Genomic DNA, 26,243 nt, shown 5'->3' with positions numbered 1-26,243 from the left:
TCATTTCAATGTTTATCTTATAACAAGAACCATATATTTAGACCAAACAAGGAAAAACAACAGTTACAACATCTTTTCTTAGGCCCAATCTGAACTGAAGTGCTTTCATGCATGCCCAAATGTCTCTCAAAAGCCTATCAACGATCCAAAACGCTACCACTGGCTTAATCAACAAGGTTCCTCTTCCTTGGATCTCCCACTTGAAGTCTCCAATGCTTTTCAGGAAAACCCTTAACCTTTGCAGCTTTCATCCACTTCTCAATGTTCTTATCCATCTTACGAGTCAAACCACAGTAACGTTGCAGCTTCTTAGGCATCTTGTCGTACACTTTCCACCATTTCTTGTTCACAGACTCGCTTGCATACACGCGCCGCGTTGTCAAGTCCCAGTTACAATCGTAGTCTCTATAACATCTCCATGGCTTTATCCCCAAGTAGTGTATCCCTTCTAAGTTGTCTGGGAGATTGCGTTTTGGACCGATGTTGGTTTCTTCACCAAAGTACTTCATCGTGTTTACACGTTTTGATAACCTATGCCACCACACAAAGTATTCGTTGAGGAAGCCTTGGTCTCCTCCGTTGTAAGACTTGATCTTGAATGATTGTTGCATTAGTTCCTCAAATAGACAAGCTGAAGGCTCCAGAACCTAAAGAAAATAATATTTGTTACAATGTACAATCAGGGAATTTTAAATCATTTAAGCAACAAAAGAATAGATTGTGAATAATTTGAGATAATAATGAAAAAGTATAGTGGGTGACTAGATTAGATTAAGACTCGCGCCTTACGCGGGATAAACACTATATATATAAATTATTTTATGTATTATATGTTCTTACATATTATAAAATAATAAATATATATTGAATAATTAAAAGTCAGTAGCTATTATATATATAATTAAATTGGTGCGAACGTATAAGTCAATTTTATTAATCCAAACAATTTTTTTAAAAAATTTGATAGGATATGTAATTAAATTTAAATGATATTAACATACATAGTATATTTTTAATATTAATGCTTATTAAATGATGCTTTCTACTCATATGTTTTTTTGATCATGTGTATCTTTAATAGCAAAAACTTTAAATTACTGATAACAAAATTTTCCTTATGGGATTAAAAAATTTAGTAATTGAAATTTAAAAACATTTATCAATGTTAGTTCAGAACTTTTATCAAAAAAAATTATTCAAAGTAAATTTTGAAACTAAAATATTTATTTATTCAATATGGTTTATAGTTTAATTTAGAATGATATATATACATATATATTATAAATATTAATGATTAATTAAATTAGACTTTTACTTATATGATTTTGTAATCATTTGTATTTTGTCATAACAAAAATTTTAAACCATGGATCGCAAAATTTGAATGTGAGACTTTTAACAGTTTTATTAATTTATAGTCATTTTTTAAAATTCAAAATATAACATATACAGAAAAATCTAAATTTTTATAATATGGTTATTGTGATTTTTTAAAATTATTTTAATAGTTTAAAATTAAACAAATTTGATAGAAGATACATTATTTTTTTATCAGATCTTTATTATTTAAAATCATTAATTGTCATATATACTTTACCCACATTAGGCAATTCCGTAATCTTTATTTAATGAAATAATAAATGACATTAATAATGAATTTATTGTTAGTTTAATAAAAAGCTTATTATATAATTAGATGGACCAACTTATTTCTCTAATAATTCTAAGAATCATCCTAGTGCTGACACGTGGCTACAAAAAGAAGTTGTAATGTTTCACAAATAATATATAGGGGATAGTTGGATTGTAATTTTATAAATTTTGTTGTACAATTTAGTATGTAGTATTTTTGTTTTAACTATACCTACGGTAATGAAAAAAAAAACATATTTCTACTTTGTATTAAATAGGGTTTACAGAGACATTTTTATTTTTGGATTGTAACTTTAAAAATCAATATGAAATCATGATTCATAGTTTTAGAAAATGTAAATAAAAATTGAAAGTTAAAAATAGTTTATATATCCTAACCAATCATCCCCCTAAATCTTGTAAAATTGATATGTATATAAACTAAAGGAAAAAAAAACTGATTTGTGTAATTTTAAAAGAGAAAATATGGTTTAGATGCATTACCATGACTCCAGAGTTGAATAAGACTCTGTTGTTGCCAGCAGCCGAAAGTTGAGGATAGAAGAAAAGATAATCAACATTCTTCGCGATGATGAAGTCTGCGTCTATAAACACTAGTTTATCATAATCTGTTGCTTGCCATACACGTAACTTACTGTAGTTCCACTCATTGTAAGAACCTTTCTCGGAGAAAGGGCTACTGATTCTCTCTACACGCCGTAGTTTCCACCCGGCAAGGCTTAAGCCAATGCGAGATTTGTTTTTTATAGAGTCGTCGTGGAGGAGTATCATGTCATGCCTCGAGCCAGATTGCCTTATGCTTTGCGCCAAAGCTATGGCTCCGCATACATAGCTCTCTGATGAGTGGAGTAACGTCACGTAGGCAACACGTTGGGCAGGAAATGATGATAATGTAGTTGTTGATGAGAGACTTTCGTTCTTCTGCCGTCTCCACGTTTCTTGATCTATAACAAGTAATGCATTACATATTGTTAAGCTTAGGTTTATCATGAGTTTCAACGTAAATCAATTGACCATAAATGAATTACGTACTCCTAAATTTATAAATCTTATATATTAAAACAGAAGTCACAACTTTGATTCATGTGTAATTTTTTAAAAATTGGATTTAATGGACATATTCTTAGAAAGTCATGTTATATTTAATATCTAAGCTTATCATTTAAATTTTGGACCTACTAGAAATTTTTATTGGGCTATCAATAATTGGATTTAAACAATAGATGATCCATTGGATTTATAGATAGTATAAATTAAATAAGTATAATTAAATGTTGTAATACTATACCTCTATATGCTAAATATTTAAATATTTGTCGATGTTAACTTTTAAAATTATAAAAAAAAAAATTTTAAAGAACAAAAATCAGATTATCTAACAATGATTAATCTATACTACCTTAAACCAATGAAAACAAATTTTAAACTATATAGTTTATTTTAAAAATTAAACAAAAATTAAATGTTTAATTATTTACTCGATAATATAAATCTATGAAACAAAAAGTTTAATTTTTAAAAAACTTTATAAATTTTTGAAATGTTACAATATCTTTGAATATGACAATAAAATAATATTTTACTAATCTTTATATATATAGTTACGATTTAAATAATGAAATAATAATCCAAAAATATATATATATAATAAAATACAAATACATGTGAAAGTTTGAAACAATCTATTCAATGAAAAAAAATATACAGTAAACTTATTATGTTTTAAAAGTTGATAGACACATATATATTATAATATATACCAATTTAGAATTGAAAACAAAATATTTATATAAAAATAAATGAAAACAAAAGAACTAGTTAATTCAATAAATTTCCAATGTGAAACAACATCCATGAAATATTTCAACATTGTGTCAAATTCGAGTTTATCATGAATTTCAATTTAAAACTATTTAACGATAAAATAGTAGTCCTAACTTTTTATATACTAATTCATTAATTGTTTTCATTTATTCGTTAGCATATATTAAGATGAAAAGCAATACATTAGAGTAACAAGAAGATTTACCTAGTTCAGTAACCGGTGGTGCAATCTGACAAGAACCAACAGGCATGAGAAGCTTTTGCTTCAACTTCTTTAGGTTAGGCCTATACACCCAATATTTCCCCACGCGCCTCACGCGTTCATCACACCGAAAGATCTCATGCATGGGCTCACATGACCCGATGAAGACAACGTACACCGTCCGGTCAACGTTCCTCCTTCCACTCTCCACCACCAGCTTCGCTGCCGCTAGATTCACCTGTAGCCGGAAAACGTCTCTCAACCCTTTACTCTCGGAAAATCCATCGCACGGCGTTTTAACAACGACCACGTCCACGTCAGCAGCCGTACCTTCCACTTGAGGTAGAGGGACCTCTGGACACACTGGCGCGTTCCACGTGTGATCCTCGTCGATCCACACCGGAAATAAACTCTCCCACGTCAGATTCTTCGGGAGGGGATCGAGCAAGACGTGGACATTCTCAAGTATCGACGTACCGGTTGCCTCGTAGCTCTCTCGCTCGTTTTCAGCTATGTTGAGGAGACCCACTCGGATCTTTTTTTGATCCGGAAGAAAGTTCTTGATGAGTCTGAGCCATCTTGGGTTACGGTTAACCGGCACCACCGGTAAAGAATAATGAATCTCGATGATCGAAGGAGAAGTGATCATGGGATTGAGTAGAAACAGAGGTTTAAACCTTAAGATCAAACCCAAAAACGACAGTGACGTTAGCATTAGATAAAACATGAAAAATCTCTTGCTCGAGTTTTTGTTTTTTGACCCCATATTATATGCACTTGCCTTTCCTATCAATCTCTGAATCTATAAACATGTATATGATGTCTACGTAGTTTTATAACCTCATAGACGAATGTATATGAAAAAGATATGCACACCTGTATGTGCGAATACGTGGGTGTGAGATTGTGAGCACGAGGCTTGAGTCTTGAGATGCATGGACGCACGTTGGCTTAGAAAGTCAATTGATCAGGTGCGTCAACGAACGTGATTAACTTCCATGCGCGAGTTAGGTGCGTATTATAGTTTTTAAAATAGTCTTAGCAATATTTTGGAGTGGCATTCTTGAATTTTAAATATCAACCATGCATTAAAGAAAACACTGGTCGTTGAATTGCCGTAGAAGGTTTCTTTGTACTTCAGTCGTGGTGTTATATTTTATGCTTCAATAACTAGTATTTTTTTTTTTTTCGAAAAAAATTCAATAACTAGTATTGTTGGGTTTGTGTATATATCGTTAAGTAGACCGAATCATTAATATCAATCCCTACACGTTAAGTTTAAATAATTGAATAAAAATTAAGTTATTAAGTAGAAATAAAATCAAATAAATTGATAATTCACTATTGATTAACTGATAAAAAACACAATTACAAGTGTTACTCATCTAAGTAGTTTCATCATGTGATTCTCATCAAACCGGGCTCCTCCTGGTAAGTGTTTCAAGTAAGGACGTGTAATCCGGTTGAACCAACTCGAAGAAGTAAAACCGTATCATTGTATCAAACTGAATGCTATACAGTTTTCATTCGGTTTGCACATTCCATAATCCAAAAAATATCTACATAAACCAAACCGCAATGGACATACCTAACTTTGTTTTAGTTTCTAACTTTGGGATAGAAATAGAATCGCACTGAACTCGACCGAGCAGGCCAGCACTCATGAGAGACAATAAAGATAGACAATAACATTTAAATAAAAAAACCATGTCAACCACACTTCTTCCTTACAGTTTATACATTCTTCTGTTTCATCCCTAAAATTTTCCTTAAAGAAAGGATTGAATACACAAACACTTAGATTCTTCTACAACACTGATTTCAAAAACTGATATGATCTTTTAGTTTTCTTTGAAGTCTCCTCCTTTCTTAATTCCACTTGGACAAGACTAGAACTCTGCAAAAGAAAAGATTATGAGATTGTACCAAAAACATAAAACTATTAATTAGGCCTAAAATTAAAAAAGTTGAAACTCACAGTTTCTTTACCTACGCTAGTTTTACTGGTCAGGTTGGCCAGGTCCCTGATGTTGCCAAATGGGTTGACCCATATACGGGTTAGGTGGGTAAGCACTACCCGGGTTACCCATAACCATACCCGAGTTCCCTACTGGAGCAGTTCCTGAAGGCAAGTATCCATACGGGTAACCAGCAGCAGAAGCCTCAGGGACAGTCCCTCTCGGAATACTTCCCAAGACTTCATCCCTGAGATCCTCCCTAGGAACGATGTCCACAAGGAAATCAAATATGTCAGTTCTGGTCACAGCAGCTGCTATATCGTTCTTCTGCAGCGTCCTTCTCTTGTTCTCCTCCGTGTGGTTCCAGGACCTGAGTGTCAGCTCCAATATGAACATCTCGCAGGCCCTTGCAAACACAACAGGAGCCTCGGCTGAGATCATACGTACATCCTCGTCAGCTTTCATGATTTTCTTGATTCTTGCAAGTGGAAGGCTGTGGTTCTTGAAATCAGTTGTTTTCTCAATCTCTTTGAATTGGTTCTGCCAAAAGACTTGAAGCTGTTGAGTTAGCTGTTGCTGCTGGTGAAACGCCATCTGGCCTGATGGTGCTGTGGGGCCCACAGTCCCGGTTTGGTATGGGTTAGTGCCGTAGTTCATGGCTCTGGATTGTCCATGCTCTTGTTGGTCCATTCTTTCTATACCAGAAATAAAGAGAAAGCGCTTTGGATTGTTTAAAAGCTTTTTTCAATAAACATTATGGCAATAATTAAAAATAAAATTATTAAGAAGACAACAATTATCAAAGATCTACAACAGCAACAAGTATGAAACTGAATTTAATAATCAAAGAAAATCTACTTACTAGAAAACAGAGAGAGCAAAGTATCTTCTAACCACAGAAGAAGTGTGGAAGCTTTCCTGTAGCGCCTTATAATATGTGTGGATTCACTATGAATTACACAAAATATATGCAAGAACAAAAAAGTAACTAAAAATTATGGAAAGAGAGGGAGACCTTGGAGTTGGTTTTGCAAGGAGAATCTGAAGTTGATGACCAAGGAAAACACTAGTAGATCCTCTTGGGTGGGGTAGAGTTGGAAGATCTATTGTGATTTTATTTATGGCTTTTGCTTTTCTCTTTTTTCGACTTTAACAATGAAGTAACAATAAGCAGACAAAAGGAGTCAGTGGAAAGCTCTTTAAAGATATGTGTCGTGTCAAGTGCTGTATTCTTCTACTCTTGTCAGATGGTAGTTTGTGTTCGTGTTTCATGTAATAAATTATTATTTCTTTGACTCAATAGAATATGCTGTAATAAAGAATGAAAAATTGTAGGTATATCCACTTTACAGCTCATTGTTGTCTTTTCCTAACAGTTAGTTCATGAATCGTATGTTTAATGAGTGCTCAAGAGCCAACAAATATGCATGCCAAACTCAATCCCTGGAAACTTAGAGCAACATTATCAGCACATTTGAACACTTCTTATGGGCGATCCTTATCCAATATTGGCCCAAAATTAAATATAAAGTCCAGGAGACGATTTTTAGGTAAGAAGTTTTTTGACTTCGTTCTTCTGTCACGTGTCATTCTATACGTTCTTCTCCGTCTCCCTCTTCTCTCTCTCTCTCTCTCTCTCGATCCGTAGACGGCGATTCGCTGGAAGAATCATCGATCCATCGATCAATCGTTTAATCTCGGCATCGAATCTGCACCAGGTTCGTATTACTCTCTCTCTCCGTCTCCCTCTTCTCTGTCTCTCTCTCTCGTATCGATTTTGTGGATATAATTCTGGGATTATCGATTATGTGTTTCTAATATTTTGCATGCTTTGGGTTTGATCAAGGTCCGCGGAGTTTGGGTTTAGGGTTTCATCGTCTCTTCCTTCTCTCGCTGTCGACGGGTACTTCCGCCGCCGTCGTCTATTCTCGTCCATCTCGCCTCTCTTCTTTCTCCGGTTGGAGACCATCTCTGCCGCCGTCACCAACAGGTTTGTCTTCTTTCTCCGTCCTCCGTTAGCTATATAGAGGAATCATTTAAAAAAATAGATTGGTGATTCGCCTTTTGGTTGTATATGATTGTATAGTGATCTGTTGGTTCGTGTTTCTGATGGACTTTCGTTTACCGATGAATATGATTGTATAGTGATCTTTGTTTTTGATTGTAAAGCATAGGTTTTTTAGTGATTTTTTCGTATACTTGATTGATTAGGGAACTTTAGTTAAAAAAATATGCTTGATTGATTAGTGAACTGAATTTTGAGTTCTATACTTGATTGATTAGTGAACTGAATTTTGATTGTATAGTTGATGGAGAGCCACGTTATATGTTGTGATCTATACTGAATTTTGATTCTAAACTTGTTGTTTTAGATACATTGGATTCATCATTGACATGTGTTGTTTTAGTTGGTGTGTAAATTGAAGTAAGTAGGTTTTGACATTTAATGAAAACGTTGTACTGACTTTTTTACTTAGTTTGGTTTCGAAGGAGTGTTACTTGGCAAAGTTTTGTAGTTAGTTTGCTTGGTTTTGTAGTTAGTTTCGAAGGAGTAATAAATATTGATTAGTTATGTGTAACGAGTATAAGTAACTAATGTGTATCATATTTACTTACTTGTTTGCTTTGATTCTTTATTTTCCGAGTAATAAATATTGATTAGACCCTGGTAGTTGATTGTTAGAGAAACATTTAAGCTCTCTGATGGTTGTTCTCTCAAATTTCTTTAAATAGCTGCAACAAGTTTAATTCTTGTTGTGGTTATCCCTTACTCTCTTCTTTCTCTCACGTATCTTTCTTTTCTATTCCTGTCCTTCTAATCGAAATGGATTCAAGGAATCCATTGAATCCCTATAGTGAGTCCCCTAGTTATAGCTATCTTCTCCATAGCCAAAACTTTCAGTATGGAAGTTATCCTTCTACTCAGTATCCATCCGAGATACCTCCTTATAGTTCACAACAACCTGACGGTCCACCTGAACGTGAAGACCCAGCAGTTGCCTCTAAGGAGAGAAGGCAATGGACTCCAGCTGATGACGAGGTCGTCATAAGTGCTTGGCTCAACACATCTAAGGATGCAGTGGTTGGGAATGAACAAAAGTCAGGGACGTTCTGGAAACGTGTTGCTGAGTACTATAAATCTACTCCACATGCTAAAGAGAGTGGTGAACCAAGAGAGTGGCTCCATATTAAGCAGAGGTGGCAGAAGATTAATGACCTCACCAACAAATTTTGCGGTGCTTACTCGGCAGCGGAGAGACAGATAACTTCTGGTCAGAGCGAGACTGACGTCCTCAAGATGGCTTATGATATCTACTACGCTGATCACAAGAGAAAATTCAATCTTGAGTATGCGTGGTGCGTGTTGAGGTTTGAGCAGAAATGGCTCAGTCTTAACACTCCTAAACCCACTAAACCCACTGGGAGTTCAAAGCGAAAAGCTGGAGAGGAATGTTCAGTGACCTCAAGCACCACTGTTGGTGATGAAGAGGTCCGGCCTGAAGGTGTCAAAGCGGCTAAAGCAAGAAGGAAGGTGGGTCAAGGAAAGTCTCTTGCTGATGTTACTACTGTGATGGAGATGAAAGAGAGACTGTCAAAGCTTGCCATTTTAGACACACTGTTAGCCAAGACAGGACCACTAAGCGAGGCTGAAGAGATTGTCAAGAACAAGCTGCTCGCTCAGTATTTCTGACCGTCTGTTGCTGAGATATCTGTTTGTATTTCCTGAACTAGTTACTATATTTGTATTTCATGAAATGTGTTGCTGAATTTGCTGTTTCATAATTGGTACATTAATGTATTTCTGTTTGTAGCATTTTTCTTAATGTATGTGTTTGTGACTTCCCATGTGTAGTAAATGTATTTACCTAAATGTTTTTCTGCTTGGTAGTTCTTAAAAAAATGTATTTTCGACATTTGATATACTTGGCTATCATCTTAAGGCTACTATTGAGTTACTTTCAATTTTTTTTTTGCAGGTTTAATTCGTAAAAATGGGCCGATATAGTTACAGCCAGCCTTCAGATTCATCACACTATAGTAGGGATGAAGCTGATAGTGGGTACAACGAGACAGAAGAGCTTATTGGTCGTGACCAAGCTGAGTTGGAGTTGAAGTATCCTGAGCCGTCTCAATATCCTACGCAGTATCCTCCACAACCTGAGGTGGAGTTTGGATTCCCCCAGGTTTGCTATTGTGGTGATGCACCAATTCTAGCTACATCAAAAAATGATCCGGGGAGGAGGGTATACACCTGCAAGAATGTGGATGATGGCGATTGCCATGTCTGGAAGTTTTGGGACGTCGCGGTGATGGAGGAGATAAGGGCGAGGGATAAACACATTCTGCAGTTGGAGGAAAAGGTAGATAACCTTACCTTAATGAGTAACTTTGAGTCTGAGGAAAAGGTGGTTAGGCTAGAGAACTTAGTTTCTGACTTGGCAAAGAAGTCATTTACTTTAAAAATTGAGTTTGAAGTTTGTGTTGGTGTCATGCTCTTTGTATTAGTGGTACTTGGTCTGGTGATCGGAGGGAAGTGATGTTGGTGTTAACAGCATTACTAGGTCTGGTTTAGGAAGTTTGTGTTGGTGTCATGCTCTTTGTCTTAGTCGTACTAATGCTGTTAACCCTTATGAGACTATGTACTAATGTGTTGTATTGTTATGAACTTTATGATTTACAAATGTGTTGTATTGTAATTGTTTATGCCTCCACTCCATGTATAAGCCAACTGTTCACATAAAAATAATTAAAATGTGACTTTGAAACAACAACTACTTGTCTCGTGAACCACTTTAAACAACATAATAATTCAAAGGTACAACATAATAATTCAAAGGTGTAAGAGTCACATGAGTTGTTTTTTTCTTCCACAACAAAACAATATACATTCACAAGTTGTATCAGGAGAACACAATATACATTCACAAGTTGTATCACGAGAAGATCTTATTTGCCCCTATAAATATGAAAGATCATTGGCAATTTAAAGACATCCCTCCCCTTTCATCAACTCTTCATTTTAAATGTAAAAAAACTCTAATGACATCTTCTTCTCATTATCACTACCATAACGATGACGATGATGAAGATTATGTTAATGATTACGTTGAAGATTATGTTAATGATTACGTTCAAAACTTTGATGAAGAACCAAAAGAGCGGAAGCAACGTATTTATATGGAGAGGCACCGAGAAGACGGCCACCAGATGCTCTGGAATGATTACTTTTGCGAGACTTCAACTTATAATGTTCAATTATTCCGGCGACGGTTTCGAATGAACAAATCATTGTTCCTGCGTATTGTGAATCATCTCACAACCAACATACCGTATTTTCAACTAGGCAAAGATTGTACCGGACGGTCTAGTCTAACACCCCTACAAAAATGTACTGCAGCAATTTGACAGTTGGCATATGGCGGTGCAGCTGATTCACTTGATGAGTATGTCCGGCTTGCTGAAACGACAGCTCGGAAATGTTTGCACAATTTTACCGCCGGAATAATCAGCTTGTTTGGTGATGAATACCTCCGCCGTCCAACACATGAGGACCTGCAAAGACTTCTCTATATAGGAGAACAACGTGGATTTCCGGGGATGGTTGGCAGCATCGACTGTATGCATTGGGAGTGGAAGAATTGCCCCACTGCTTGGAAAGGAATGTATTCACGAGGAACCGAAAAACCAACAATTGTTTTGGAGGCGGTAGCTTCAAGTGACCTCTGGATATGGCACGCATTTTTTGGAGCTCCAGGTACTATGAACGATCTTAATATTCTCGATCGATCACCCGTTTTTGATGACATTATTAACGGAATAGCGCCACAAGTGAACTTCTGTGTTAATGGTAATCCATACCATTTGGCATATTATCTCACTGATGGTATTTATCCGAAATGGGCGACTTTTATTCAATCTATCCGACTTCCACAAAGTGAGAAACATTCGTTATTTGCTAAAACCCAAGAAGCTGTTCGAAAAGATGTGGAGCGTGCCTTCGGAGTTCTGCAAGCTAGATTTGCCGTAGTGAAAAATCCATCTAAGTTATGGGATAAAGAAAAAATAGCAAATATTATGAAAGCATGCATCATACTCCATAATATGATTGTCGAGGATGAACGTTCAACATTCACTCAGTATAACGAGAGAGAATTTCAAGAAAGCGAAGAAGAGGATACATTCACCGTTACTCCGAATTCAAATCTCGGCACTGCAATGGATCGTCGATCGAGCGTTCGTAACAGACAAGCCCATGAACAATTAAAATTCGATTTGATTGAAAATATTTGGGCAAAATTTGGACATCTTCCAAAAAACCAATGATTTTTAAGTTTTTGTGAATTGAATAAAATGTGTGTTAGCTATTATTTTTAATTTTTTTTTAAATGGAATGTAATAAAATGTTTGTAATTTTAATTTAATGAAATAAAAAGTTTTTTTTTTAATGTATTGAATATAAATGGATATATCTTAATTACTATTTATAAATAAAAATAATATTTTTAACCTAAGAACCTTCGAAAAGTTCTATTGATAATGTAGTATTTTAGTTAAGTATCTTACAAAACTTCTTAGACTAAAAATAGTCATTAAATATTCTAAGATGTTTGCTAAGAGTTGACATTGATAATGTTGCTCTTAGAGCACCATTATCAGGGGCTCTTAAAGCCTGTATTTAATGTTTTCAGATTTAAAAAAAAAAAAATTAGGTAATTAAAGAGGAGACGTCGCTTAATTAAGCCACACAAGAGACGGGTTTTGTGAACACGTGTCATTATCTCATCCCTCCCTCTCTCTTTCGTGTCTCCTAGGCGACTCCGAATCCATCTGCTGCTCCTCCACGATGACCTATCCGCGACGACTCCGCCTCCATCAACCGGCGACTCCGACGATGACCTCTCCGCGACGACTCCGACGCCATCAGCCGACTCAGAGACTCACTTCTCGTCAACCTCACGTTTTCCTCCGCCGCCGCGTCTTCTTCGCACACAGGTTTCAAAACTCTCATCTGATTCTTTACCAAAAGTGATCGTTTCCTTGTGGCCAGAGTAGTTTGGAGAACTCTTTGCAAGCTTGGGGCTCGGTCGCATAATCGATTGTAACACCCCGATTTTTTGTGGATTCAGTTTATTTTTGGATATATGAGGATCTTGACTTAAATCTAAAATCTCATTTAAATCCAATTGAATAAAAGATTAAAACGAGGATAGCAACCCAAAAAAGAGAAAGAAGTTAAAGAGAAAAAGGAGAAGAACGTGAGATGGAGAAAGGTGAACTAGAGAAGAAGGAAACAAAGGTGGAGAAGAAGAAGTACACAGTTTGAGATGGAGTTTCGAAAGAGAGATCCGGATCAGATATGAGTTTGGGAAATCACATATGGATTTTCTCTTAATAGAGGACGTGGCAGGGAAGCCATAGAAACTGACGTCTCTGTCATTGGAGTAATGACTTCGTTGTGGTGTGCCTTGCTTCCTACGCAAGCATCAGAAGTAGCAGCTCAAATCTGGGAGGTTCAACTGTTCTGTCGCAGCAATTTCAAGAAAGCGTGGGAGGTTCATTTGTATGCTGATCTGACTGAAACTTTGAAACTTTGTATAGATCTAGGGGACACTGCAGACTCAGAATTCAACGGTGTGATCGAAAAGTGGACGGTCAGTTTATTAGTTATTCATGTATTTCTGAACCGGTTTGGTACATTGTGAAACAGAGTGGTATGTTGATGGATCGTCATGTTTGGTTGGGAAAATGAGCTCGGACTGAGCTCATATTTGGCAGGAACCTTATGGACTCGTGGATATATGTTCAACTATAAGGAGAGAGGGTCTGGAGTTCGGGAACATGGAAAACGAGCGGTACAACGGATATGTCCAAAGTTGAGAAAATGAAAACTTGTCGTCAAGTGGCTAAGGTGAGGGATTTATGGGAGCATAGTTCATATTTTTCTGTTATACTACATGAGTTATATTATGTAGGCTTAGATCTGATTGTTATTTAGGAATTCTATGATTATATGATTATATGGTGAAGGTTGCAAAGTGTGTTACACTTAATAAGGTTAACTTTACTTGCTATCTCCTTGGACTTGTTATTAGTGAAATTGTTATAGGGAACATTGTTTTGAGATGGTTAAGCTTTCTCATTTGCTTGTCTAGTGTATTGGTCTATTCCTTGGTTTGTTTGGTTCCTTGTATCTTTATTGTATCCTCCATTGATGGAGTTGAACTCTTCTACATTTCAATGAAAGTAGTTTGATAAAAAAAAAGTAGGTTTTAAAGTACATTTAAGTTTCAATGAAAATAGTTTTAAGAAACCTTAATTAAGAAACTTGTATTGGAGCACATAAATATTCAAGTCTCTTAACTAAATCTCTTAATTCACTATTACTACTTAAAAGTATTAAAAAAAAAAATAAGAGACCCAAAATGGATCTTTGGGATAATGATGCTCTTATCAGCATAGGTTTACATATGTAGTCTACAATTCAGTTGAAACTGCCTAAATTGCTTTGTTTTATGTTAAGTAAAATAAAGTTGAACGCGTTGCCAGAATATCATTGATACAAGCGCTACTTTACTTGCTAGCAAGATAGCTTAAGTTCGGTTTAATATAAATGCACGTTGGTGTCTGTCTAGAGATGAGGTGAAAATTTAGAAAAAATTGGGGCATTCCGAGAATTGAACTCGGGACCTCTCGCACCCTAAGCGAGAATCATACCACTAGACCAAATGCCCTTTTTGATGATTGCTTCCATAAAATTGTATTTCTTTCTATCTAATCCACCTTGCTAGTTGAAATATTGTCTGCTTTGTTTCTATAAGCCTAGAAGGCTAGAACCATAGTCGGTTCAGCATCTGGTATAGTTATTTGTGAAATTCTGGTAACCAAATGTTATAGAGCCCTTTAGAAAACGACATTCTACACATTGGTGAACCAGACTTAACCGGTATGCAAATGTGGTTTCCTATTCATTCTTGAACCAACGAAATATTCCTAACTTTATTTCCAATTGAAAATCAACCAACACATGAGATAAATACTAGCAATGTGCAAATAATCAGCATCATTCTTCATCGGTAGTCTTATCTAACAAATCAAAATATTCATCGAGATGCAAAGAAAAACTGTTCCATGTTTCATGAGAACCATCAACACGACCCATTGGTTCATCAACCATATGTTTAGACATATTCCCTATATTGTTCAACTGCTCGAACTCTTCCACCGTCCGATTTATAGTTAGCATAATTGATCATGTACAAAGAAAGTGTATATAGTCGGATGCGTGATTATTGACATTTTTTTTTTAATTTATACTTTACTATATCACACAGAACTATATATTTTGATGCATACCTAACTAAAACCATACAGCTTTTTTCAGACACGAAAAATACAAATTTATTGTTGCCATTTTCCCATGTAAAATTAGATCCATACACAAATCTCATGTAAACCCCACACCAATCATAATAATCGATTTTTCAATTACAATATATAATCGATTTGTATGAATCATTGTACAGAGTTGGAGAGCAATGCTTGTATTTCTTCAAGTGATCGGCCTTTCGTCTCCGGTACTAGAAAGTATATAAATACAATCGAAAATGCGGAGACCATTGAAAAGATGAAGAACATTCCTTGAAAAAATGAACGAAAAGACAATCAGTCACTTATAACGAATTATTTCATAAAAGTAAAAACAGTAATTAAGTTTTGTTTTGAAAAAGACAGTAATTAAGTTAAATACTATATTTATATCTACATATTGTATTTACCTGATGCATTCCATTGTAGCATGAAGTTGAAAGTATATGTGATAACCCAACCAAATAACCAATTAGTTACGGTAACTAAGGTTCCCGCTGACACTTTCACATTCATGGGAAATATCTGCAAAGAAAACAAAACATATTTATTTGTATAGTTCACTCATCACTGATAAAACTAAGGGAAAATATGAAATAAAAACATGAATATAAAAGTTGGAATACCTCAGCCATTATAATCCATGGTAGTCCTCCCATTCCCATCGCAAATGACACGATATGACCCTATACATTCCATAGATCACCAACTAAACTAATCAGCATTGAAAAAAGTTAATCAAAACAAATTGAAGTTGTAACTTAAAAAAAATTGCATTTTGTAACGGTATTTTAGAAAGAAAAAAAACTAGCTAGGGCTAATACCAATACGCCGATGCAAGTGAGGATGGGAGTGAGATCCGGGAGAATTCCAAATGACTGCTCCACATTTAACAAATTTTAAGACAATAGTTAGCTTAGATGGTTGCATGTTTTATATCCATGTTAAGAAAATATTAGATTCACATTATAAGTATGAATAGACTTAAAATCACCTGGAAACCGTAGGAAACACTTAACAGCAAAGCACTTAAGCCCATCGCAGCACAAGAAGACTGTTCAAATTTATATTTAAAAGTTTTTAGTTTGATGAAGACAAATCATAATAAGATTGTATTTTGAGTTAGTATATTTAACCATTAGGAGTGTTCTCCTCCCCAATTTATCGACTATGATTGTTCCCAGCATTGCTTTCGGAACCTAAAAAATAATAATCAAATAATTCATTAATTTTAGTATTGAGATTTGTCTGATATTATAAATGTTCTTTTGTTCTTGAAACCTTACGTACCATGATCGTGGCTATTACTGATGTGCCGATAGCGCTAGGAAATCCTGAAAGCAAAATATATAAGTAAACATTTTCTAATTGGATTAAACTATTTACACATGACATGTACATAATGTATATTAAAGTGTATCATTATTAATTAACTATATAATATTGACATTAATATTTAGGATTTTCGCCTATAACTTACCTCCTTTTTGGAAGAGGCTACTGGCATAATAAGTTACACCCGAGCTACCGCTCAATTGTTGCAAAAACATTAAACCGACTCCGATCTGTATACAAATATATGTCATTACATAATAACTGAACTATCATTAGTTGAAAACAGTTAGCAACTATATTTTTCTTAGTTCAAATACTTTAAAAAAAAAACTTACAAGTAACGGATATGCATATCGTCTCTGCAACAATTCTGCCATTCGAGTTTCACCATCGAGCTCCGATAATTCTATGGTATCCTGTAAAAGAAATAAAATGAGAACCAATACTATATAATGGAAGACTTTTATTCCTAAAAATGTGAAGTTCATACCCTAATTGTGTTTGCTTCACACGAAATGTCCACATCGGGTCCCCTAAGGCGTTGCAAAGCCGATCGGCATTCTTTATCGCGACCTTTTTTCGCCTGTCACATATTATATAACATGATATTATATAAAAGAACAAAAAAAAACAAATACCACATGCAAATATAAATTAACCTACCAACCATCTTGGAGACTCGGGAATGAAAAATAAACAAAAAACGTGGAGCACGCATGGCACAAAACCTACAAACATAAGAAAGGCAATGTTAGATTAAGCAGGTTTGAATTAAATCAATTATTCTTCTATATATGATATAGAAATAATCATACCGACTATTGCTAGCCATCTCCATGGAATGAAATTGCCAATGATGAAGAAGAGTGCAATGCCGCAATTTTGCATCAGCTACAACACATTTATATAACAAAATTTTATATTATTGCCCCGAATAACGCTTGGACCAAATCAGGCTGGATATGTTGATTAACTTGGTTAATTAGAACTTAAACTGGTCCAACAAATAAACACAATTTAACATACTTGATTGGCGAACACAAACGATCCACGGACATGCTTTGGTGCAATTTCGGCTATATAGACTGGAATCTACATGAAAACACAACTTTGTATAAGTGAATATATTTTCTCGTTATGTCGGCCAGTAATTTTTCATTTATGTGGTGAAAATGAAGTTTTACCACGTAGCTAAATAAACCAACACCGATTCCAAGTAATAATCTTCCACAGTCCAGCCACAATGCGTCCTTCAAAATATGAAATATAAAACAATATAAAAGATAATTTATCACTTCAATATAAACAAAACAAACAAGAAGTCGAAACAAACCTGAGCCAATGCCACCGCAAGCCAGCCTGTAAGGCAAAAGGCTTCGCAAAACAACATGGTCTGTTTTTTTTTTTCCAGAAAAGAGTGGTAAAAAGGTAAGTATTAGCAGGTTCAATTGATGATAACTGGTAAAACCAAACCATATGACAAAATCAAACCGAAAATTTACCCGCTTTCTTCCCAAGACGTCAGCGACTTTACCGCTGAATACTGCACCAATCAAACCTCCTAACGTCAAAATGGACCCGAACATAGAGTACTGCGTGATCAATACAATAGATAGGGTCAAACTTAAAATTATTATTATTATTTTTTTTTTTTGAGAAATATGATATTCACCTCTGCAACTGAGAGAGATAGATCCTTGGTAATCCCTGATTGGGCACCCGATGAAAAACCCGCCTACAAAACCGATGCAACTAAAAATTAATTAAGCCGGTTCAGTTAGTAATGCAACATTTAGACTCGTAAACCGGATCATTTCTAGTTAAACCGAGCAAGCCGCGAATAGAATAGGGATATAGAGAAGATGACTCACGCCACAACCGGTGCAGAAGGAGCCAGAGACGGCAACAAAGGTGCTGAGAAAAACAGTGCCGGTAACACGACATTCACCATCGTCGTTTTGAGCTTTCTTGATAATATCTCTCGGTGATTTCTTGATTATATCTCTCGGGGATTTCCTCGATAATCCAGTTTCAAGAAAAAGGTCATCGTTTGGGAACTTCCTCTCTCTTATGCTTAAGCTCTTCCTCAGTAACCCTCTCTCCATGCTTTTTTGTCTATCCATTTTACCTTTTTTTTTGTTGTTCTCTCGAAGATACAATAAAAGTTGAATATAAAAGAAAAAACTAACTAGAAAAGTAGACACTTCAAAGTTTCTTGAGAGGTTCTTATGCAAATTGAGGAGTGGATTTTTGTCTACTCTGATATTTTATAATGTCATAAAATCATTTTCTATAGTTTTTTGTGGGTTTTATATATTCAATGGACTTGGTCGTATACTCTACGGTGGGCGATCAAACTGTGGTCGCTGAGTTTCATCTTGTTATATTTGTGTAATGGCATTTTGTTGATATTTATCAGAAATTTATAGAATAGGTCGTCATCCCGCGTAGATTATTGATCTATATATGAGAAAGCGGCTCAAAATAACACAATTTATAAGAATTAGTGTTTCTCTGTTTTAGATTCAGTCATCTTCATTGAACTTGACTATGGGTTTGATTTATATATATATATATATATATATAATTTGTGTTTATTCCTAAATTTATGGGCATACTAGCATGCAAAAAATAAATTCATATGTTTATGTGTAGATGTAATATATATTTATATACTTCTTTTTGGCAATACATTACATACACGAAAAGGGATGATTTAAGGGAATTTTATGCAGGCAAAAAGGTTAAAGAGATGAGTTTGTGAGAAATTGCAAAAAAGAAAAAAAAAATCTATATGGTGTTATCAATTATTGGAGAATTGAAAAGTCCTTGCGACTTTTATTTTCTGGTAGACCATTCTTTGTTTTTTAGTTAAATACAAATATTGACTATTCTCTATGCACATACATTACAGCCAAGGAGCAACAGCTATGAAGTTGATCCATTTCGAGTACTTCTAATGAATTTTAATTTGATCAAAAATCTCGTCAAATTTGACTGCAGTATGCATATACTATACATATATAATAGTGGTTTTAAAAAAACATATATATTTGTACCAAAAAAAACATATATAATAATGTTTTATATTGCATAGTTAAATACGGGTCACTTGTGATCTATCTGGTCATAAATGCAATAACCAAGCAAGATAGTAAAATGAAGAAAGGGAGCTTCACGTTGGCTACATGCACTGATGCACTAATACACACGTCTTTTCAACGTTTTCATTAATATTCAGATTCGACCTAAAACACTGTCGAGTCTCGACTCATACTTTTTCAAGAGTTAATAACAACATGGTTAACGGAGGTTTTTAGGGTGACGTTCTTAGTGGAATATAAAAACTCATCTCTTAATTTTTAACTAAAAACGTTAAGAACCGCCTATTAAATAAAAACTTCACCCTAAAAACCCCTCATTAATCATGCTCTAAGGTCCATGATGATGAGGACATCAGAAAAGGAGAAAGAAATCAGGAGAAAACCAGTGGAGAATATGAAGCTGAGAAGAGCTAAAGAAGCCGATCAGGACATATGTGCAATCAAAATGCCGTATTTTACAAACTAGGAAGAATTTATTCATGAAACCAGTTTTGCTGGATTCTACACTCAACAAGAGCACGCGGCGAATTGGCTTCATATCAAAAGGATAAATGGTTTGGAAGATATGCTATTTTCAAGTCCAGGGTAGCCCAACTTGCCTTATTTGGAAGACCAATGGTTTAATCAGTCACAAACCAAACATTGGCGACCAGGAGATTTATCTATGCAATGAGGAGACACATCCAAGGGTCCAGAAGAGTCAGGCACGTTCTTAACATGCACCAGAAAGCACCAGATTACATGGAATCAAAGGAGACAATACTTACCATTTTTGGATGCTTTCACATTTGGAGGAATAAAGCGCCAACGACCAACCTATCAAAGCTAAAACGTTTTGGAGATATTATTAACTCATCAGGAAGTCTTCAGCTGCACCAGCACCCACCAGAATACTCAGAATCAACCAATTGCCATTTTTGGAGTCAAAATCCATCAATTCCCAACAGCTCTTTTCTCACCAGGCTTGGATTTCGACCATTATTTCAGCAATCAAAATGTTCCTAAGAAGCTTTCCTACAGTCTAAAACCGTCCAGATACAAAGCCATCATTCGAGCCCTTGAATCAAGCTATCTGAACCCCAAAATCCTCCAACAGCTAGTTTTCTTTATGTTTGATTTTCTTTCCTTTGTTTTGTTATTCTGAGCAAGGGCCACGACCTATATAAGCTCACTCTATTGCTTTGTACAAATTACCTTTCAATCAATCAAGAAATTATTCAGTTTATTTTGTTTTATCAAAGTTTGTCTTTGCATAAAATCTGTCTTTAGAATTCAGTGAGAGATTCATTGTTTTTCTATTGATTTGTCTTGTATTTTGTTTGTGAGATTCAAGCAACTTCAAAATCGAAAGATTGAGAGAATCAATCAGCCCACCATATTAAGAGAGTCAATCATTTTCATCACCATCTCTACCATCAGTCCATCTTCCGCACAAGCTTATTTGATCTCTTTTATCTCCATTTGAGGACATGTTCATGGAGTGATTCTGTGCCTACATCAGTCCATGGAAAAATTTGAGAAACAAGTTTGGAAATTACCAAATGCCATGCGCTGTTTGCAGAGCATACAAAAAACTATTTAAAGCCCATTACGTCTTTTAAACAGATGAAAAATTAAGATCGCCCCAATGTGAATTACGGCTATTGGGCAAAAAAAAACACTATCTAAAACGCCCATTAGTACTGTTTCGTTCCATTTTATTGCCAAATCACTTCTGAAAAGAATTGGACTACCAAGACCAATTTGTGTAAGCCCATTGTTAGGTCATTTGAATAAAAACACCTTAATCCATAGCTCACTATCTTCACTAAATAATTTGCTGTGCGTAATTCATACGCGACTATGACGTAATCGACCAACTACCCTACTAGTTTGTCTCTAACTGGGTAATGTTCAATAGAATGATAGATATGCTTCACAACTTAATCAATATTTCGAGTTTGTTTATCTTTAATTTGGTTTATCGTTCTTATTTGTCCATCACAAAACGACGCAGTTACATAATGGAACATTATAAAAAATTAAATTTAGGTTTAAGCTTATTTAGTTATTTTTATCATCTACTGAAATATCTTAATATGGGGAGGCATGTATTAGTAACTGGAGTACTGGACTATACTGTCTAGATGCCTAGTCCATTAGAACTTTCCAGAAAATTTTATACTAACCAAATCAACGAGATCATGGAAAAAAGAGAAAAAGGTAAATTCATGAGACCATTCCCATGTATTCTCTTTGTTCCTTTCTGATTATAAGAATATATCTTTCTAAAAGTGATTCCATTTCTGTTTTACAAATCATGCTGATACGTGCAAGTGGCCAACTAGGAATAGTTTTAACAATGAAATGAAAATATCTTGGCCGGCACCACTTGTAAGATAGATGATAGCATTAAAGAATTAAATTTCAAGATAGTTTTGTTAAAGTGACCCAAAAAGAAGTCAAGATAATTAAAACGTCGGTCATCTTGGTGACATTTCAACGGTGGTTTTTGTCGTTTTGTGAGAAAGAGTGAAAAAAAAGAGCGATAAGAATTGCGATAAAAATTGAGTGAAGATCTAAAGCTACCGGCTCTGTAAATCTGTTTTGCAGCTACGGTTCTTAAGATTAAAGTCTGTTTCCCTTGGAAGGGCTCCTGTTTTCTTCTGCTCCAAAAGGTGTTGGTGAAACTTTTAGGAGAGAAGCTATGGTTTGAAATTAATCGACTCAGTGGTTTTTCAATCAAGAGCTGTTGTGTTTAAGATCTTCAACTGAAGGTTTGGTCTGGTGTTTGAGAGTATATCTGATGTCATCAGCGATGGATAAGGCCTTAATGGCCATGTCTTTGGAGGATGATGATGATGTGCCCTTTATCATGCCCAATTTACCAGAATATTGCTCGAGTGAAAGAAACAGAAGAAGCTTAATTGGACGCTTCCTCAACCCTGATTGTCAGAAAATGTCGGAGTTCATCTTTCAGATGCCGAGGAAATGGCAAAAGCAAGGTCGGGTTCAAGGAATCGCTTTATCTCAAGAAAGATTTCAGTTTATTTTCGATAATGAACATGACCTCGTCGAAGTGTTGGAAAAAGGGGTGCACACTTTTAATGAATGGGCAATTGTTGTGGAAAGATGGTCGGAGAGGCCTCCTCCTGACTCTTTACAGTACTTGCCTATTTGGGTTCAAATTAAAAATATTCCAATCAACTACCAGACGGAGTTAGCGATTGGAGCTTTGGGTGATATTGTGGGCAAGGTTACTGAGGTTGCTTTTGACCCTTCGAAGGCGCGAAGCAACGTCTATGAAAGAGTTAAGGTTCGTTTCGATGTTTCTAGACCTCTAAGGAAAGAAAAAGTTATTGATCTGCCTGAAGGTGAAAAAACAAAAGTTTTTTTCAACTATGAGAGAGTTCAGAAACGTTGCTATACTTGTCAAGGTTAACCCATGATCAGTCAGTGTGTCCTATCGATATTCAGAGGAGACAAACCGAAGCGATGACAAGAAGAGATGGTGGGAGTTTTGTTAAGAAAAAGGCTAATCCAGTGCTTTTGGAATCTGATCCGTTGTTTGGTGTTCTAGAAGAGAATCAAGTTGGGATAAATCCAAACACTGGGAGACAAAGAATTGCGGCAGAGGTTCTGGATGGTATGAGGCAATACCTGCTTATGGCTCAAGGAGAAGATCGACTTATTAGAGAGGAAAGAGTTAAGTCATCTGTCAGAGAAGTGGAAAAAGATCCGGTCTTAATGAAATCTGCTTTAAGCTTGGAGCCTGTGCCAATGGTGACAAAAGAATTGGAGAAAGGGAAAGGGGTCGTTTTTGGTTATGAGCCGAAAGGTGGTTCTAATAGTTTATATGGCCTTCAAGCTCAAGGTGAAAAACTTATGGCATCTGCTATTAAAGCTAATCCCTTAATTGGTTGGAGGCCAGAGTTTTCGCATAGAGAAGTGAATCCGTTTGATATTCCTCAATCTTCTAATTCCTCATCTTCCATTAGTGGTTCTACGGGTGCTAGGTTGAAATCTTTCGATCTTAATGTGTCCGGAACTTCTGTAAAAAAGATGAGTGTTAGGAAAAGGCCGGGAAAAAACAAGAGGAATGCAAAAGCTAATGCTGGAAAGGAGGACAACATTCAAATATCTTTAATGGAAGGGGCGTTGATAGGAAGTGTTGAGAAAAGGAAAGCAGTTGATCAGATGGGTGGAGTTCCCAAAGCCGTAAAGCAAATAACTCGTGAGGCGGTCCCGAAGGAGGGACTGTCCAAAGCTTTATGAGCTTACTAGCTTGGAATTGTCGAGGACTGGGATCTTCTCAGGACTTGACAATTCCTAGGCTCATGGAGATACGTAAAAAATATTTCCCTGAGCTTCTGTTCTTGATGGAAACGATGCATGGAAGAGATTCTCTTGTAGATATTCAGGTGTGGCTTGGCTATGATAATGTACATACGGTAAATCCTGTCGGAAGAAGTGGAGGCTTGGCTGTTTTTTGGAGGAAGTCAACGGAAGTGGATGTTAAATATTCAGATAAAAATCTAATTGATCTAGAGTTAAGACTGGGAGGAGCCAAATGTTTTGTGTCTTGTATATATGGCGATCCCAAGGAAGAAAGAAGGAAAATAGTTTGGGAGCGAGTTACCAGAATTGGAATCAACAGAAAATCTCCTTGGTGCCTGATGGGAGATTTCAATGTGATCTGTCACAATGGTGAGAAGCTTGGAGGCCCGAGGAGATGTGCTTCTGTCTTTGAACCTTTTAATGACATGTTAAGAGATTGTAAGGTGAAGGAATTACCTAGCAAGGGGGATCCGTTTACATGGGCAGGAAAAAGAGCTACAAAATGGATCCAATGTAAATTGGATAGGAGCTTTGTAAACAAGGAGTGGAGTAAGGTTTTCTCAGAAGCAGATCAAGTATTTTTGGAAAAAAGAGGGTCTGATCATAGGCCAGTTTTAGTTTGTCTGCAGAAGAAAGAGAAGATGTTCAAAGCTTCTTTCACGTTTGATAAAAGGTGGCTAGAGTTGCCAAATGTGAGAAACATAGTGAAACTGGCTTGGAATAAAGCTCATGGGGGTTTTCCAGCTTCAGTATCACAGAGAATAAGAAACTGCAGACATGATCTGAGTGGCTGGAGAAGAAGTTTCCAAACTAACTCAAAGGAGAAAATATTAATCTTGCAAGAAGAGTTAGAGGTGGAAGAGTCTGCAAGAAACCCGAATGGTGGAAAGATTAGAGCTCTCAAAATAGAATTGATGAAAGCAAACAGGGAGGAGGAAGCTTACTGGAGTCAAAAAAGTTACAACAAGTGGCTTAAGAAAGGAGATAGAAATACTAGGTTCTTTCATGACTCGGTGAAGGCTTCTAGAAATAGAAAACAGACTGATTTGCTTGTTGATGTAAATGGAAGGGAGAGGCGAGAGGAAAAGGAGAAGGGTAGGGTGGCAATGGATTATTTCTTTAATCTGTTCTCATCCTCTAATCCTCCTGATTTTCAGTCTATCTTTACTGACTTTGTGGCGAAAGTCTCTCCAGAGATGAATGTGGATCTGATTAAAGAAGCTTCAGACGAAGAGATTGAACAAGCGGTTTTCTCAATCAAAGCTGCTAGTGCGCCTGGTCCAGATGGTATGACTGGACTTTTCTTTCAAAGGTTTTGGAAGGATATTGGAAGTCAAGTGTCAGATGAGGTTAAAACTTTCTTTATCTCTGGTTCCTTTCCAGTCGAATGGAATTTCACTCATCTCTGTCTCTTGCCTAAAGTGATGGAGGCAATCAATATGTCTGACTTCCGCCCGATTAGTCGTTGCTCTGTGTTGTACAAGATTATATCCAAGATTTTGGTGATAAGATTGCAACCTCTCCTCCAAGAGTTAGTGTCTCCGTTCCAATCTACCTTTGTCCCGGAGAGACAAATTTCAGACAATATCCTGATTGCTCATGAACTCGTTCATAGTCTGCGTACCTTCAAACCAGTCGCAGCTCAATTCATGGCGGTGAAGTCTGATATGTCAAAAGCGTATGACAGAGTAGAGTGGGATTATATCAGGTGCTTATTGGGGGCTTTGGGTTTTCATCCGCAATGGATCAAAATGGTCATGTTTTGCATATCGTCTGTATCCTATGCAGTTTTGATAAATGATCAACCATATGGGGTCATCAAACCTTCCAGAGGTCTTAGACAGGGGGATCCTTTGTCGCCTTCGCTTTTTGTGTTATGTACTGAAGGTCTCTCCCACCTGTTATTTAAAGCTGAAGAAGCTGGTTTACTCCATGGAATTCAATTCACTGAAGATGGGCCATCATTCTCACACTTACTGTTTGCAGATGATAGCCTATTTTTATGTAAAGCTACTGAAAAAGAAGCGGAGTGTCTTCAGAATGTACTTGAAGTTTATGGAAGAGCAACATGCCAGGTGATCAACCTTGACAAATCATCTATAACTTTTGGAGATGATATTCTATGTCATGTGAAGGCTTCGGTACAAACGATTCTGGGGATTTACAATATTGGAGGAGCAGGGTCATACCTTGGTTTGCCGGAGTGCTTCAGTGGTTCCAAAGCGGATCTCCTTAACTATATCTATGAAAGGCTTCATGGTCGTTTATCTGGATGGTTCGCAAGATCCTTATCTCTTGGTGGTAAGGAGGTACTTCTAAAAGCTATTGCTATTACTTTGCCGGTGTTTGCAATGAGCTGTTTTAAGCTGCCTAAATCAACAATTGAGAAACTAACAAGTGCGATGAGGGATTTCTGGTGGAATTCTTTAGAACACAAGAGAAAAATCCATTGGTTAAGCTGGAACAAATTGTGTCTTCCTAGGC

At 36.0% G+C, this 26,243-nt stretch overlaps 3 protein-coding genes, 1 long non-coding RNA gene, 1 other non-coding gene and 1 pseudogene across 9 annotated transcripts; 2 read left to right on the top strand and 4 right to left on the bottom strand.

The window, feature by feature from the left end:
- Positions 1 to 5,111, bottom strand: LOC106345687 (putative UDP-glucuronate:xylan alpha-glucuronosyltransferase 5). Its single transcript, XM_013784851.3, has 3 exons — positions 3,683 to 5,111; positions 2,137 to 2,597; positions 1 to 647 (listed from the first exon to the last, which is right to left on the bottom strand). The coding sequence occupies exons 1-3, from the start codon at positions 4,443 to 4,445 to the stop codon at positions 165 to 167; spliced, it is 1,707 nt and encodes a 568-aa protein (XP_013640305.1). The 5' UTR covers positions 4,446 to 5,111; the 3' UTR covers positions 1 to 164.
- Positions 5,112 to 5,347: 236 nt separating this feature from the next.
- Positions 5,348 to 6,794, bottom strand: LOC106345689 (nuclear transcription factor Y subunit C-9). Of its 5 annotated transcripts, none has more exons than XM_013784854.3 (4): positions 6,653 to 6,794; positions 6,500 to 6,564; positions 5,669 to 6,332; positions 5,348 to 5,576 (listed from the first exon to the last, which is right to left on the bottom strand). In XM_013784854.3, the coding sequence occupies exon 3, from the start codon at positions 6,325 to 6,327 to the stop codon at positions 5,680 to 5,682; it is 648 nt and encodes a 215-aa protein (XP_013640308.1). In that variant the 5' UTR covers positions 6,328 to 6,332; positions 6,500 to 6,564; positions 6,653 to 6,794; the 3' UTR covers positions 5,348 to 5,576; positions 5,669 to 5,679. The 5 variants fall into 5 exon arrangements, with proteins under 5 accessions (XP_013640308.1, XP_013640311.1, XP_013640307.1 ...); XM_013784857.3 differs by having other exon boundaries at positions 6,500 to 6,555; positions 6,653 to 6,792; XM_013784853.3 differs by having other exon boundaries at positions 5,658 to 6,332; positions 6,500 to 6,784.
- A 301-nt stretch (positions 6,795 to 7,095) lies between these two features.
- LOC106345690 lies at positions 7,096 to 13,813 on the top strand. Its single transcript, XR_007327785.1, has 3 exons — positions 7,096 to 7,355; positions 7,484 to 7,627; positions 9,615 to 13,813. It is a non-coding gene; the product is annotated as an uncharacterized LOC106345690 (long non-coding RNA).
- Positions 13,814 to 14,297: 484 nt separating this feature from the next.
- TRNAP-AGG lies at positions 14,298 to 14,369 on the bottom strand. The gene has a single exon. It is a non-coding gene; the product is annotated as a tRNA-Pro (tRNA).
- A 146-nt stretch (positions 14,370 to 14,515) lies between these two features.
- Positions 14,516 to 18,754, bottom strand: LOC106453180 (sugar transporter ERD6-like). Its single transcript, XM_013895437.3, has 18 exons — positions 18,210 to 18,754; positions 18,011 to 18,073; positions 17,841 to 17,930; positions 17,672 to 17,731; positions 17,523 to 17,588; positions 17,365 to 17,430; positions 17,154 to 17,229; positions 17,002 to 17,066; positions 16,829 to 16,921; positions 16,674 to 16,754; positions 16,484 to 16,568; positions 16,294 to 16,337; positions 16,140 to 16,202; positions 15,998 to 16,057; positions 15,828 to 15,881; positions 15,630 to 15,689; positions 15,414 to 15,528; positions 14,516 to 15,275 (listed from the first exon to the last, which is right to left on the bottom strand). Exons 1-18 carry the CDS (start codon positions 18,459 to 18,461, stop codon positions 15,151 to 15,153), a joined length of 1,518 nt encoding a protein of 505 aa, XP_013750891.1. The 5' UTR covers positions 18,462 to 18,754; the 3' UTR covers positions 14,516 to 15,150.
- A 2,529-nt stretch (positions 18,755 to 21,283) lies between these two features.
- On the top strand, positions 21,284 to 23,697 carry LOC106453181 (annotated as a pseudogene).
- Positions 23,698 to 26,243: the final 2,546 nt, after the last annotated feature.

This window comes from Brassica napus, chromosome C8, assembly GCF_020379485.1.
Source record: "Brassica napus cultivar Da-Ae chromosome C8, Da-Ae, whole genome shotgun sequence".
NCBI lineage: Eukaryota > Viridiplantae > Streptophyta > Magnoliopsida > Brassicales > Brassicaceae > Brassica > Brassica napus.
Note: the sequence above shows the minus strand (reverse complement) of the source record. Positions and strands in the feature narration are given on the sequence as shown.